This window comes from Polypterus senegalus, chromosome 1 (assembly GCF_016835505.1).
Source record: "Polypterus senegalus isolate Bchr_013 chromosome 1, ASM1683550v1, whole genome shotgun sequence".
NCBI lineage: Eukaryota > Metazoa > Chordata > Cladistia > Polypteriformes > Polypteridae > Polypterus > Polypterus senegalus.
Genome location: NC_053154.1, coordinates 199902395 through 199918323, shown reverse-complemented (window position 1 = coordinate 199918323; position 15929 = coordinate 199902395). Strand labels below are relative to the sequence as shown.

Sequence of the window (15929 nt, the reverse complement as noted above, 5' to 3'; positions counted from 1 at the left end):
AACCAGTCTATGGCCACGTTGAAAAGTATGGCAGACACCACACAGCCCTGTCTTACTCCTGTCTTGACTTCAAATGATAGGCTGCTGTTGCCTACTGTACAGGTAAATTCTGCATAAAAACTCCAGATGATATGCACAATCTTGATGGGAATTCCATAATATCTCAAAATCAGCCATAGGCTTTCTCTGTTGATGCTCTCAAAAAGTTTTTCAGAGTCCACAAAGTTTATGTACAACTGCCTTTGCCACTCTGTACATTGCTCTATGATGTTGTGCAACATAAAAATCTGGTCACTACAGCCTCTGTTCTTTCTAAAGTCAGCTTGTTCTTTGCTTTGGCAGTTGTCAACAGCATCTCTGATATGATGGATGATGATCGTGGTAAGAATCGTACTAGGTAATGGCAAGAGTGTGACTCCTTGCCAATTGTTCCAATCAGTCAGTACACCTTTCTTGATAATCTTAACAATTATTCCTTTTGTCCATTCTTTTGGTATCTGCTCCTTCTCTCAAATTTCAGTGAACAGTGTTTGCAGGGTTTTGCAGGGTTTTTGGCTTCCATGCCTGTTTTGCATTTGAATAATTCAGCATTCAAGTTGTCATTTCCTGGAAATTTCCCATTCTTGAGTAGTTTAATGGTGTCTACAATTTCATCTCTCTCTGATGGTTCTGTGTTAATGTTGAGGTTTTATTCTGCCTCTCTGATATCTGGCATTTCATTTGGTGGTGGTCTATTCAGAATTTCTTTAAAATGTTCAGTCCATCTTGCCGCTTGTTCCTTCTTTGTTGTTAACTGCTTCCTGTTCTTGTCTTTCACTGGTCCACCAGCCCCTGTTCAAACTTGTCACTTATTGTGAGTTTCTTAACTTTTCTGTTGATCTCGGAGTAGTTTGCTTGGAGTTTATCTTTTAGTCGTACTGATTTTTCATCCAGCATCCTCTCCTTGATTTTACGCCTTTCCTCTGTGGCTGACCATGTCTCTTGGTATATCCATTCTTTAGTCTTTTTTCCCATTCTGTACCCTAGGATTGCTTCACTGGTCTGTTTATATTGTTGTGATATTCCTCCATATAATGTGATTTCTTTTTGTTCCTGACATTTGATTCTCATCAAGGTCCTGTAAAGCCTGGAATATATTCTTCAGCTGTGTGGTAAAGGTGGATCTTATATCAATGTTTCTCAGCTTCTTTACATCATAGATGTATTCTAATTCCTGCCCTTCTCAGCTAGAGTTTCACCACTGCTACCACCAAATGGTGGTCACTTCCTACATTTGCTCCTCTCCTAACTTTCACATCTTGTAGAGATCTTCTCCGTGTGCTGTTAATCAACAGATGATCAATCTGATTCTTATCTCGTTCATTGAGGGAGAGTGCCATTGGGGGAGAGTGTCATCTTATAGATCTCGTAGTGTTGAAAGAGAGTCCCTTCAATAAGAAGACTGCTCATGTCACATTATTCTACAAGTCTTTCAACATTTTAATTTATTATTTTGCATCCATGTATGCCTGTAACTGTGGTATTATGTTTATTGCTTTTTCCCACCTTGATGTTCAAGTTGCCCATTACAATTGTCAGATCATGACATAGAATTTTCTCAACTTCTGCTTGTAGTTGTTCATAAAACTGGCCTTTCTCTTTTGTGTCATTATCATTTGTTGGTGCTTAACACTGAATTATATTCACATTCACTTGTTTTCCTTTCAGTCTAATTCTTATCGATTCACTCTTCACTGGCATCCATTCCATCAAACATTTCTTCATCCTTTGTTGATCATCTTCTTTGTCTGTGTATAAGACTATTTCGCCAGTGACCATTTTTAACTTGCCTGATCATGTCCATCTGGTTTTACTGACACCAAGTATGTGTACGATGTACCTCTGACTTTGTGCCCAGATACTGCTCCATGGCCATCATTAAATTTGCCAATGAAACCACCATCATGAGCTTAATCACCAACAATGACAAAAGAAGCTTACAAATTAGAGGTTTACTTTTTGACAAAGTGACACCAAGATAACAATCTCACTCTTGATATCAAGAAAACAAGGGAGATAGTAACAGACTTCAGGAAGCAGAAGACAGACCACAGTGCACTCTAAGTCAGAATGGATGCTGTGGGAAGGATAAACAGTTTTAAATAACTTGGAGTTTCCATCACTGATTAACTGAATTATAGGCACAAAACATATCAGGTATTGTCAGAAATGCTCACCAGCACTTCTGCTTTCTCTGATGTCTGGGAAAAGTGTGACATTCTAAATCTATTGTCACTTACTATTTGTGCACAGTGGAACCCATCCTTTTTGGCTGCATCACATCTTGGCACCTCACTTGCTTAACAGGAGATCATAAAGCCCTTCAGAAGGTGGTGAAAGTGACATAGAATATTACTGGTACCCAGCTGGCCTCTGTTCATGAAATATGTAACACAGTCTGTTTTAGAAAGGAAAGCTATAAAATTTTACACCTCAGCCATTGTCCACTGTCACGTTTACCACTCCTTCCTTCTAGCAAACAGTACAGGACCACTGGCACTTACCAGTAGATCAAGAGATAGTTTCTACCAGGTTATAAGGTTACTGAACAGCTTATTATAATGTAACAAAGGTACTATAACATAAAAAAACTATATACACAAACATACAAACACACACAGCTCAATCAGCCACAATCTTAAAACCACATGCCTCCAAAACAAGTCTGACCTGGCGAGACATAAGACACCACAAAATCTCTGAATGTTTCCAGTGGCATCTGGTACCATGACATTAGCAACAGATGCTTTAAGTTCTATAAGGAGTGTGGTAGTGCCTCCATGAATCAGACTTGTTTGTTTAGAAAATCCCACAGATGCTTGATTGGATTGAGATCCGGGGAATTTGGATGCCAACTCAACAGCTTGAACTCATTGTCATGTTCCTCATGTCATTCTTGGGCAGTACTTGCAGTGTGGCTGGGTGCATTATCCTGCTGAAAGAGGACACTGCCATCAGGGAATAGTGATGCCAATAAAGGCTGTATGTAGCCTGCAACAACCTTCAAGTAGATTTTATGTATCGAATTAATATCCACATGAATGGTTTCCCAGTAAAACATTCCCCTGAACATCATACTACCGACACCAACTTGCCAATATCCCATTATTCCATAGTGCATCCTGCTTCCATCTCTTCCCAAGTAAACACTACACACAGACCCAGCCATCCACATGATCTAAAAGAAAACTTGATTCATTAGACCAGGCCACCTTTTTCTATTGCTCAATGGTTCAATTCTGACACTCATATGTCCATTGTAGGCGCTTTAGGTGTTGGACAGTAACTGAAATGCACCATGTGTTCTTAGACTTTTCTCTTATGGCCAGCATTGAGTTTTTATGCAATTTGTAATATGATGCAATTGTGCTGTGAATTCATTCAGAAAGGCTAGCTACAATTCCTACGTGTGTCCAAGACACTGTTACTGGTTCATCAGTTGTCCTTCCTTGGGCAACGTTTTGTAGGTACTAACCATTGAAAACCAGGAACAACCCACAAAACTTGCTGTTTTGGAGCTGTTCTGACCCAATTGTTTAGCCATCACAATTTGGCCCTTTTCAAAGTTGCTCAGATCCTTACACTTGCATATTTTTCCTGTTTCCAAAACACCACCATCAAGAACTGATAGTTCACTTGCTGCCTAAAATATCCCACCTCTTAAATGTGCCACTATAATAATATAATCAATGTTATTCACTTCACATGTCAGTGATTTTAATGTTGTATTTTGCTAAACTTTTTTTTAAAACTTATTTGGAATACTACCGGGGATTGTGTTATTGTCATTGTTATGAGGAAACATGCAAGTAAGAATTTAATTATACTATGTGCACATCATTATACTAAAACTTGAACTTATTGTTACAAAACACTTAACTGCCCCATATGTTAGATGTGACCAGTTTCTCAATAATATAAATTATGCAGACAGTGCAGACTGTATGGGGTTTTACAGGGTGTATGCCTTATAGGCACATATGTGTACCATGTTTAATAAAAAATCAAATCCTAATGCAGCATCAGCTTTTTCAGATCCACTTTATCCAATTCAGGAGCACAGTGGATGGGATTTGGTAGAATAAGGCACAAGTGTTGTGATGTGAAATTTTGCATACAAGTTGATAAATATTTTGTATGTCTTTATTTGTAACTTAGACAAAGCAATGTAACATTAGTGTTATATTATTGATAATAACAGCAATGATTTAAGGCTTCCCCCCTTTTAGGAATGAGTCTCTTTGTAATTTTATGATAGGGTTGGGGGAAGTGCCTCAAACAAGTTTGGCTAATATTTCCCTACTAAAGTCTCTCAGTTAACTCCCACAGGAAAGCCTAGCTGCCTTACTGCCAAGCTTTACCTTAACACATGGTTTGGAGGGCAAGTATGAGGGTATTCTATCCCCCCATTGGTCTGAAGTATGGCTGTTTGGAACTGGCTTGTATCAGAAGCCTTCAAGTACCATGACATCCTATTGGCTCTACTGTAGGGGTTGGACAGAAAACCTATAAATTTGCTTGGTTTACCTCATTCTCTCTCTCTCTTACCAAACTGATGAAAGAGCATTTCACACCATGAACTGTAAAGGACAACACAATAAGGAGCACAGCTCAGCAGCCATATTGAGACAGGAAAGAAGAAGAAAAGCTGACCACAAAATGATGCCTTAACTAGAGACATTTTAAGTAGCTAACAAGTCTGTGTGCCGCCTGAAACTGCACATCACCATTTATCAGGTTGTATGGTTGGCAATATTCAAATGTACAGTACTTTGCATATCAATAATACATTGTTTAAATTGTAATTAATTGCTTGTCTTTTACTACACTTAATTACCTGAGGTTGTACATGTAGAAGGGAAGGTGGAGAGAAAGTTATATCGTACAGTACATTATAAACAGCGGTAAGTCTGGGAGATTTGAGGAATTCTGATAAAGGCTACATATTAATAATATAAAAGGGGAAAGTAGAGTAAAATATTACTCTACCAAGACAAAGCAACAAGGCAATAGCCAACCCAGGGCAAGTCACCAGTCCATCGCAGTACCCACTTAGGCACAAACCCACATGGGACCAATTTAGAGTCACCAATTAACCTAATCTGCAATCTAACCACCAATGGGGCAAACCAGCTCATTGATTAAGAAGAAAGTAAATTGGCTTTTGACTTACAGTAGTGGAGGAAGAGAAATTTAAATAGACTTTTTAATGTGCAGAAGATTTCATGCTAAAGAAATTAAGGATAGCAAGGTCAGAAATGGTGACAGCACAGCATGAAGTGATAGCGATGGACTGGTATATCAGAGTCAGCATGAGAATAAAACCAGAACAAGCAGTGAGGATAAAACTGTGGTAATATAAAGAGAAAGGTCTTAGAAAAAAAATTAGGGAGAAAGTTTTGAATAAAGAGCAGTCATTTGAGAGTTTGGAGGAATGGTGGGAGGAGAAGAGCAAAATTGTATTAAGAGTAGATGAAATTATTGGGTAAATGACAGGAGGAAGACCACCTGGGAACAAAGAGATATGGTAGTGGAACAGTGAGGTCCAGGATGTAATAAAGGCTAAGGAAAAGGCAAAGAAGACATGGTACAAATCAAGGAGAGAGGAAGATAAATAAATGTACAAACAAGGAGACAGAGAGGGCAGAAAGCACAGGTCTTTGAGGAAGTATATGAAAACCTGGATGCACAAAAGGGAGAGAGAATGATTTCTAGAATAGTGAAGGCTAGGAACAAGGCTTGGAAGGATTTTAGTCATATAAAGAAGATAAAAGAGGAGTAAGATATGGTTTTGTGTTAGCATGATAGGATCAAGAATAGATGGAAAGAGTACTATGAAAAGTCTCTGAATGAAGAAATTCTAAGGGAAGTAATTGGAGATGAAATCCCAAGCAAAAAAAAAAAGAACAATAGAAAGACAACAGATCTTAATGAAATACCATTAGAAGTGTGGATAAGTATGGGGGAAAGGGAAGTAGGTATGTTGTGGGATCTAATGCAGATTATCTATGAACAGAAGAAAAAAAAACAGAGGAGTGGAGGAATGTTGTGATTGTACCCATTTATATAGAGAAGTGAGATATTCTGGATTGTTGAAACTTTGGAGGGTTAAAACTGAAATAAATGATAAATGATAAAATCTGGAAAAGGGTTATAGAGGGAAAGCTTATAGAGGAAAGGCTTAGGGAAGAGATCAATTTGGTTTTATGCCAGGCAGAAGAACAATTGATGCAGTTTTTGCATTGAGACAGCTCATGGGGAAGCATCAAGAAAAACAGGAAGGTTGGCATACTGTACAGTGTTTAATGAATGGGAGAAGGCTTATGAAATGGCACCACATCAAGAGGTCCAGAGGTGCAAAAGGGAAAAACGAGTACCACAGAAATATGTAAGGATTGCTCAAGATATGTATGAGGGATTGAAGACCCAGGTTAGATGCAGTATTGGGTGACAGTGAAGATTCCAGTAGAGTAGGTCTGCACCAGGGATCTTCTTTAAGCTATTACCTCTTTGATCTGGATATGGATCATGGGACAAAAGACCAATCCCCCTGGTGCAAGCCTTTTTGCTAATCACATTGTTCATAGCTCAGTATTATAAATTTTGAACATTTATTCTTCCTATGGTATACTTCTATGCTAATACAATCAGGATTCAGCAATTAGCTTTCAGGAAGAGCTAGTGGAAAGAGTGGATAAGTTTAAATAAATGCTGAAGAAGTAGAACTGGATGCAGAGACAACCCTCAGAGTGCAGTGCGGATGGAACAATTGGAAGGCGGTATCAGGAATATTGTGCAATCAAAGAATCAAATGAGGGTTAAAGGTATGTTTTTTAGAATAGTGGTAAGACCTGCAATTGGAACATTAGAACTATCTGGACATTAAGTCAATTCAGCCCAAAAAAGCTCACAAGTCCTATCTACTTAATTCTTCTACAATAACATCAAGTCTAGTCTTGAAAGTCCCTCAAGTCCTACTGTCTATCACACTAATTGGTAGCTTATACTATGTGTCTATGGCCCTTCTGTGTAAAGAAAAACTTTTATTATATATTATATATTATATATAAATATTTGTGCGAAATTTACCCTTAATAAGTCTCTGTGTCCCTATGTTCTTGATGAACTCATTTTAAACTCACAGTCTCAATCCATCATACTAATTCCCTTCATAATTTTAAATACTTCAATCATGTCTCCTCTTAATATTATCTTCTTTAAAGTGAAAAGGCTCAGATTATTTAATCTTTCCTCATAATTCATCCCCTATAGCTCTGGAATCAGCCTAGTTGCTCTTTTCTGGACTTTTTCTATCCCAGATAATATTTGGCTAATTAAAGTCCCTTATAACTCATTGCCCAATTGAAGACGATTTGCATTTAAATTCTGTTTGACATATACAGCAACACCACCTCTTTTTCTGTTATGACTATCCTTTCTAAAAAAAATGTGTATCCCTCTATGTTTAATATGTTTTACAGATTACTAGAACACTATTTTTTCGCTTAAGAAATATAGCAAAAGTTAGACCTCTCATAACATTGCAAGATGCTGAGAAATTAATTCACGGTTTTGTTTTCAGTCGACTAGATTACTGTAATGTACTCCTCTCAGGACTACCCAAAAATACATCAATCGATTGAAACTAGTGCAGAATGCAGCTGCTAGAATCTTAAGTAGGAAAAGAAAATTTGAGCACATCTCTCTCCAGTTTTGATGTCACTACATTGGTTACCTGTGTCATTTAGAATTGATTTTAAAATACTTCTTATTGTTTACAAAGCCTGAAATAATATCGCTCCATCCTATATTTCAGAATGTTTTTCACCTTACACTCCAAATCGTACCCTTAGATCTTCAAATAAGTGTCTGTTTATTATTCTAGGAGCTAAACTTCAAAGAAGTGGTGAGGCAGCCTTCAGCTGTTATAAACCTAAAATCTGGAATAGCTTGCCAGTAGGAATTTGCCAGGCTAATACAGTAGAGCACTTTAAAAAACTACTAAAAACACATTACTTTAACATGGCTTTCTCATAGCTTCATTTTAGTTTGATGCTCTGTATGTTCAATTAATTTTCATTATCATTCATGGTGACTCCGAAATCCGTACTAACCCCTACTTTCTCTTTTGTTCTTTTTCTGGTTTTTTTTTGTGGTGGCGATCTGCGCCATCACCACCTGATCAAAGCACCATGATGTCCCTACATTGATGAATTAAAGGCCAGAAGTTCACATGACCGTCATCATCAAGTTCTTTCATGTGAACCCTGAATACAATGAGGACTAATTGAGGTTATTTATGTTAGGTAGAATGCCAAGAGGGGGCTGGCAGTCTCGTGGCCTCGGAATCCCTGCAGATTTTTTTTTTCTTCAGCCATTGGGAGTTTTTCTTGTTTTTTCTGTCCTCCCTGGCAATCAGACCTTACTTTTATGCTATGTTAATTAGTCTTCCTTAATTCTATTGTCTTATTTATTTTGTCTTTTTTCTCTTTCTTCATCACTTTGAGCTACATCATTTGTATGAAAATGTACTATATACAGTAAATAAATGTTGTTGCTGTTATGCTATATTCATCCCCATCTTTGTTATTTACCCAGATTTCCATTACTGCTATAATATCACAATTATGATCCACTACATACAACTCTAATCACTTGTTCTATTTTTGATACTTCTAGCATTAAGGCATGCTATTTTTAATGTGTTATTCATTTTACTCTTGTATTTAAACATTGGATTAGAATTTATATTATTAGGTATTTTTACTTTTACTTTTTTGTTCCTTCATGTACAGTTGTAAACCTGGCCTGTTCTAAACTCCCTGATCTGCATACCCTAGTTTAAACAAGAGATAACAAAGATAACTAAGAAAGTACAAGAAAGTAGGATGAAATGATGTGAATATTTGATGAAGAGAGGCAATGGATATTTGGGTAAAAGAGTGATGGAAATGGAAGTACAGAGGGTAGAGAAAGCGGGTGAAGCTGAAGCAGGGGTTGATAGATAACACAAAGGAAGACTTGAAGAAAAAGGGTCTGACTGGGAGGGAGGTGCAGGACCTAGTTGTATGGAGAAGGTCAGTCAGACACAAGGACAGCAAAAAAAAATGTAAAAAGACAAAGATAAAGAAAAAAAGGCTGAACCTATCCTGCAGGTCTGTAGAGATGCTGTAGAAAATCCCAAATACACATGGTGAGAACATGCAAACTCCACATCAGCAAGAGAATCTAGGCCATGATGATGCAGCCATGATGATGCAGCACCAATCACTAGCCAGCTGAGTGAGACCAGTGGATGTAAGGCAAAAGTAACATCTTAGGGACTACAACAGATTCCGTGTTTACCTTGTGGAGTACAGATGGGTCTGTTTCACTTTCAGGAATGATGACACAGTCAAACTGATCTCAGGTCATACAAAAAATATTTTTTAAAGAAAATGAGTTAATCTCATCTGAAGTATTAAATCAACTGACTTCAAAGCTTCTGTGACTCTGAATTGGTATAACTGAGTTTGAAAATGTTATGTTAATTTAGTTTACATGGTAAGAAAAAACAAATCCCCAGAAATTAAAGGAAGGAAAAAAAACCATCAAGTGTTTAGAGCAGTGTTCATGCAGGTGGAAGATTCAGCTAACAGTGTAGTTATTATGAAGTCATCCTGGATTGGACATTTGGATATGGATGGAGGTCTGCTAAATTCCAAAATTAAGCTAACACTTCATTTGTTACAGGTTTTTTTCACTTGGTGCACAAATGACCTTTTCTGGTTCACACTGTTCAAAATCATGCCCCTGCCCCTGTGTTCTAACATTAATAACATGACAATTGTAGCCGAGAATTATAAAGCATGAAAATAAAATCGAATCCTTATTTGCTTCCAGGAGAATCAAGTCATCCTACCCATATAAACTGACAATACATTATTTACTTTGTAAACATAAAATTGTTGTGTGCAACTAGGCGCTGTCCTTTTTCACAAAGGACATCCACGTGCGCAAAGCAGACAGTTATATTCTCCTTTGAGAGGTGTTGTGACATGGTCACCTGACTATCCTGGCACTCAAAATCGTTATTTGCTCAAGCTATCGACCAGTCAGTGTGCTTGGATCTCCTGGTCTTCTGAAAGGCTTTAGAGAAGCACTCAATGATAGTGGCTTTCTAGTACTCTGGACTAGATACATGGGCTATGATAGAAGATGGAGTTTTACTAAAAGGTCCACAGAGTGGTTTCAGCCTCTGAACAATATGTCCTCTGTAATGGTATTCGCCCACCATAATAATTGGGTGTATGTCACAATATATGTCAGGTATGCTTAACTTCTGTCCTGGAGGGCTGCAGTGACCATGGGTTGTTCAACCACTAGTCAGATCAGTCTTGATCAAACACTGTACTGATGGTTGCCACCTTTTAGATATTTTGGTTATGTAATTACACAAGTGGAAATTAAACTCAGGCAGCACATTCTCTTTAGTAATTTGACATTTAAATGTTTGTCCCCTCATTGCTTGTCTAAACTTTATTTTAATGACATAATTGAATTGCATTTTAGTGACATTTTCAAACCCATTAAATCTAATTCAATGTAGCATCTGTATTTTTTTGTCATAGATATAGCTTTTTTCTGTAGATTTTTCTATTTTATTTATTTTGATTTCAATCGATTAACAAGGTTCAGACAGAAGACTTTAAATTGTTACTGTATGATGTGTGAAACGTGTGCATGCGTGAATGTGCTATGCAGTGAAAAAGAGAGTTAGGTGAATAGAACAGAATCATACACATATGTGACAAATTATCTCACACAAATTATAGAAGAGAGAAAATTACAAGATACTTCCAAATACAAAAGATAATTTTCAAATGTGAGAAAAATATAATTATTTGCCCAGCTAATAACAACTTACCAGAGGCAGAGAGGCTTTGTGAGGTATAAAATGAACTAAGAAATGAAACGAGAAATTCACATTTTGAAGAATAATCTTCCAATCCCTGGAATAACATTTGGAAACAGTGTAACCTACAAAACATAGCCACTTGGAAAGAGTGCAGCGAAGTTACCACTTGAGTAACTACACCATTGTCCCCTTTTCAAGTAATTAATGCCTGCCTGTATTCTTTCATCATCATCAAAGATTCACTTAACTCCCTTGTTTGGACTGCCTGATTCCAGGTATTGTAGATTCTTGGGAGAATAATGGCGACTTCTTTGAAGTCTCCCATGACTTTATTCTAGCATTATTGCACCCAGAGACTTCTCTTCCGAGTTATTCTTTGCACCTTCCGAACTTATTGCCCCTGGTGGCCACGGCACACCATCTCCAACATCTTTTCGACTTCAAGTGTATATGGGCCCTGTCAGGTCTTTATGTAAGCATGCAACTGGACTTCTTGTGTGCTATCTTTTCCACTCAGTACTTTTTCTGCAATTAGTTACCCTTCCCCAGTAAAGCAAACTGCTGTCTACAAAATTTCACCTCGGGTTACAGGTTTCCTTTAACCGTTTCCTTTAGCATTATATGAACCCGGTTTTTAATTTTTATATTGGTAACTGCGCTCGTTTTCTTTGCGAATAGTGTGAACATCTCTGAGTATGCACAAATGAAAATAAACAACGATTATCTCCTTTCTGCTTTAGGAATCAGCTATTAAAAACAAAATAATAATAATACAAAAATTAAAAGTAAATATATAATCTTTAATTTTCGTTGGTATTTAGCGTTTCCTTCTCCAAAACATATAGCCTCACTTTCCCAGAGAGCAATTCTTCCTCCGCCCTGCCCCTTAAACTTTAGCATTCTAACCAATCACAGCCCTGCACGTGAAGGTCTGTGTTATTGGGCAGGTTCCTTACTGTGTGTGTTGGTTTCCCGTTAGTTGGGACTTGGCTGCATCTTATTTGCAGTTCTGCTGATACGCATCAACAGAAAGACCAGAAGTGCCTTTTTGAAAAATTTGGTCGTCGAGTTGCTTTCCTCGGTTGTCAGCGTTATGGCTCTCGTTATTTTGATGGTGTCGGTTCTGGTGCTGAGCGGTCTTGCACTCAGCAGTGACGTGCTGGAGCTCGGAGACAGCGACTTCGACTTTTCGGTGCGGCAGCATGAGACCATGCTTGTGGAATTCTTCGCTCCCTGGTGAGGAATAGCGGCATGCTATTAACGGGTAAAAGCAGGGAAATGTGATGTTAGTGGGCCATAAACATTAGCGTATTCGCTAGAAGGTGCGCTGGAGAAAACAGTCGACGAAGACAGTGCAGCCGCCACGTTTAAGTAAACCTGCACGTCAGGTGTGGATGCTGCAAAGTCTTGTTTCTGTGTTAGTGCTCAATGAAGGACTTGGTGACAGCGTTCCTTCTCTTATGATAATTTCAATCTTTTTGTGTATCTAATACGTCCCCTAGATAAAATATTATAAACAAAATTTTTCTGTTGCTAAATGAGGTGATACGACAGAAATAATTACCAGCATATTAATGAAATGTTGCGATCAGATTTACTGCACTCCGCAAAAACATGTTGGTGTTCCAATTTCACGACACAACTTTATTTTGCTAAGGGTTTGGACCAGACATCCTTAGTGATGCATAGCTGTATCTTGGTTTACTTTGAAACTGTACAAAGAATTGACGCACATCATAGCGCCAATTTGGTTGTTGCTAGCGCAGGTTTCCATAACAGTGAATTAATTGGCATCTTATAGCTGAAAATAGAATTATTTGAGTAATACAGCTGCCTCACACCTATGGACCTCGTTCAGTTCATTTCTGTGATACTACTTACTGTATTTGAATATTTAATACGTGTACCTGTAGGTTGATCCGGAGTGTGCAGATGTCTTCTTATGTAGGTAGGGTTCCTACCTTGTGGCGTCTCCATCTCTCAGGGAGCCTGCTGTTAAAATGAGGGTATAAAAATGAGTGGTATTTTATTGGTCGAGCATTGCGTAGGTTTACTTGGTTGTTTGTAGTTTAAAGTGATCATCATTCAAAAGTACATTATGCATGTAGAATAATCGCCAAAGGTAACTCTTGTATGTAAAGGATTGTACTGCAGTCACTTCCTTGGTCGTGTGTAGTGGTGTGGTCGATTGGTGCTGCTGTAGTTCTGGTGGAATGGCAGAGGATGTGGGATGTGAAGAAAGGGGTTTGTGGGGGCAAGATTAAGGCTTATTTTGCATGTTGTTAGCTTATCATTTTGACATATTCATTTCTTTTTAACTTTGTTACATAAAAAAGTGGTATGGAATTGTCCATACAGTACTTCCATGTAAATTTCACTTTAGTGATACCACAAGAAATCACTTGATGATTTTACAATATAATAAAACAATGATTGTATTGTACAATATAGAATCAAGTACAATAACATTTATTATTTACACAGAGTATACAATGAACAGGAAATTGAATGAAATTAACAACAAAGTAATATTTAATTTGAAAGTAAACACATTGGATAAAATGAAGTAAAGAAGCTGCATTGCCTTATAGATTGGTACAGGGATAGCTGTGTGTGATGACTTTTACAGATATAGGTATGTGTATGTTTTCTGTGTGCTTCATTATCCATCATGTGCTCAGGTATGGCAAACATGCTACCAGCTAGCTATCTTTACTTATACATTTCTTTGAGTGTGTCAGTGCATGTGCATGCATGTATATTTAAATAAATGGTGCATCTGAAAAATTACTCATGTAAAATTTTTCCAAATGAATAGGCCTGGTCCTATGACTAAACAAAGCAGATGGAAAAATCCCTGTTAAACAATTTCTATGGTAGTTGTCACTGGACATGGGTCAGAACATTTTGGAAGAATATTGTTTGAAAAAAATGTCAGTTTTTTCATGTTATCATTGTACAGAAGCTTCCACACATACACAAAGAGACACCATGCTATTATAAACTTTTCTTGACGTTTGATCATCTTAAAATCGGAGTCTGAATATTACTCGATAGTGAAGTTTTGATCCTAGCACCAGACCTCCAGTTACATGGAAAGAAACACTGATCACAAACAGTGTAAGTAGTATAATAGCCCATGTTCTAAGTTGTGTATTTGTAACATGCATTTTGGAATTATTGTTTGAGCTTGCTTTCTATCTATCCATATACTATGTGTGTGTGTTTTTGTGTGTATATACAGTAGTATTAAATGGTTCGAAGTCACACCATTAGTACCAAGAAAAGATATAAATAAGTAAAATGTTTTGATCCACATGATGATGCATAAGTAAGATTAAAACCTTCAATTTTTTATTTATAGCTTAAGTGTGTGTGTCTCAATGTATACACATTTTATGCCATAGAGTGCAAATGTTTCAAAATATCACTGTGCCAGAACTTCAGAAAATCTAAAAATGTAACATGGTGGAAAAATATAAGAACTATCTCCAAACACAAGAATTACAAAAAGAAGAAAGATGTCTGACTTGGCTAATGCCAAGACAGCAGTCACAGTGAGGCATCATAAAGGCATATTGTCTTGGGTATGAAGGATCCGCGGGAGTGTTTCTCTCCCACCTCTGCTGAACAATTAGTTGGCTAAAAGTATTTAGTGGTAGTGTTTCATAGAGGGGATGTGCAGTATTGTGTACAATGTCCATTGTCTTGATGATCTGTTTTGCTACTACCACTGGTGAATGAAGAATGCATCCCATCAATGAGCCAGCCTTCCTAACCGGTTTCTTGATTTGGTGGGTCTTTCTAAGACTAGTTACTGTTACTAGAGCAGTCTAGCCTGTCATTGATATGGAGCCCCAGGAACTTGTAGCAATGCATCATCTATAACTCCTCTCCATAAACAGTGACCAAGCAGAGAGGCTGATTGCTGCTGCGAAAGTCGATAACTATTTCCATGGCTTTGCTGATGCTTACACTTTTGTCTCATTCCCCCTGTCAATAACATGCCTGTTATACATTATCATTGGTTAATTTATTTGAATGATATGATCTGCTGTTATGTATAGTATATAGGATATAGTACAGGGTGAAGAGAAAAGATGACCAACTGTTCCTTGTGTTGTGACAGTCCCTGAGCCTCACAAACTGCATTCTGCCACACAATTGGCCTATTATTTTGGACACCTTTAGCTCATTGACCTGTGCACCCCTAACGTAACTCCTAATAATAATGGCTAGATGGTATTGAAGACATTGGAGAGATCCAAAAACATAATCCTCTCAGTGTTGTCAGCTTTGCCCAGATGACAATAAGCATTTTGGTAGAGTGGAGACAGATAATTGTATCTTCTGCTGCAGTCTTTGTTCAGTATTGCAAATGGTCTTTGACAACAAGAATCATATAGTTAGGCCTCTTATAATCTACATGGTGTGGGATGTAAGGACCACTGGTGTAGTCGTTCGGTGAAGAGATGCCTTCCTTCTTTGGAGCTAGATCAATACAGTTCTGCTGTTAGTGAGTTGTGGCGGTGTATTAGTCCTCTCAGACTTGTGTTTTTTTTTGTTCATATTGTATGTTGGTGTTGTACTACTGTTAATAGAGAATATATTACTTTGCTATACTCTAGGAGATAATGCAAGTAAATATTTCAGTGTACTATGAACATAATACACTAATAAATTTGAAATTGAACATGAAGCTGTTAATTCTTATTGTTACTTTTTCATTTGTTTATCTTTCCATGTATTAGGAAGCCTGTAACTAAACATTTAATTAAACTAATGTGCATATGATAATATACAGTCAGAACCATAATGCATAACAATATCTGTCATTCCTAAGTAGCTCATATGATATTTTTGGTAAACCCCTTAAATTAAAATTGAAAGTCTACACTTCAATCACAAATAATTGATTTCTTTCATGGCCATTGTGGTGGTATACAGAGCCAAAATTATGAAAATTGTGTAACTGTCCAAATACTTATGGACC

At 37.4% G+C, this 15929-nt stretch overlaps 1 protein-coding gene across 1 annotated transcript in view; it reads left to right on the top strand.

The window, feature by feature from the left end:
• Nucleotides 1–11869: 11869 nt before the first annotated feature.
• The window catches only part of pdia7 (protein disulfide isomerase family A, member 7), a 61765-nt gene continuing 57705 nt past the window's right edge, over nucleotides 11870–15929 (top strand). Inside the window, exon 1 of the mRNA XM_039766937.1 lies at nucleotides 11870–12172. Within this exon, the coding sequence (XP_039622871.1) occupies nucleotides 12030–12172 (143 nt within the window). The 5' untranslated portion in view covers nucleotides 11870–12029. The remainder of the gene's footprint in view (nucleotides 12173–15929) is intronic.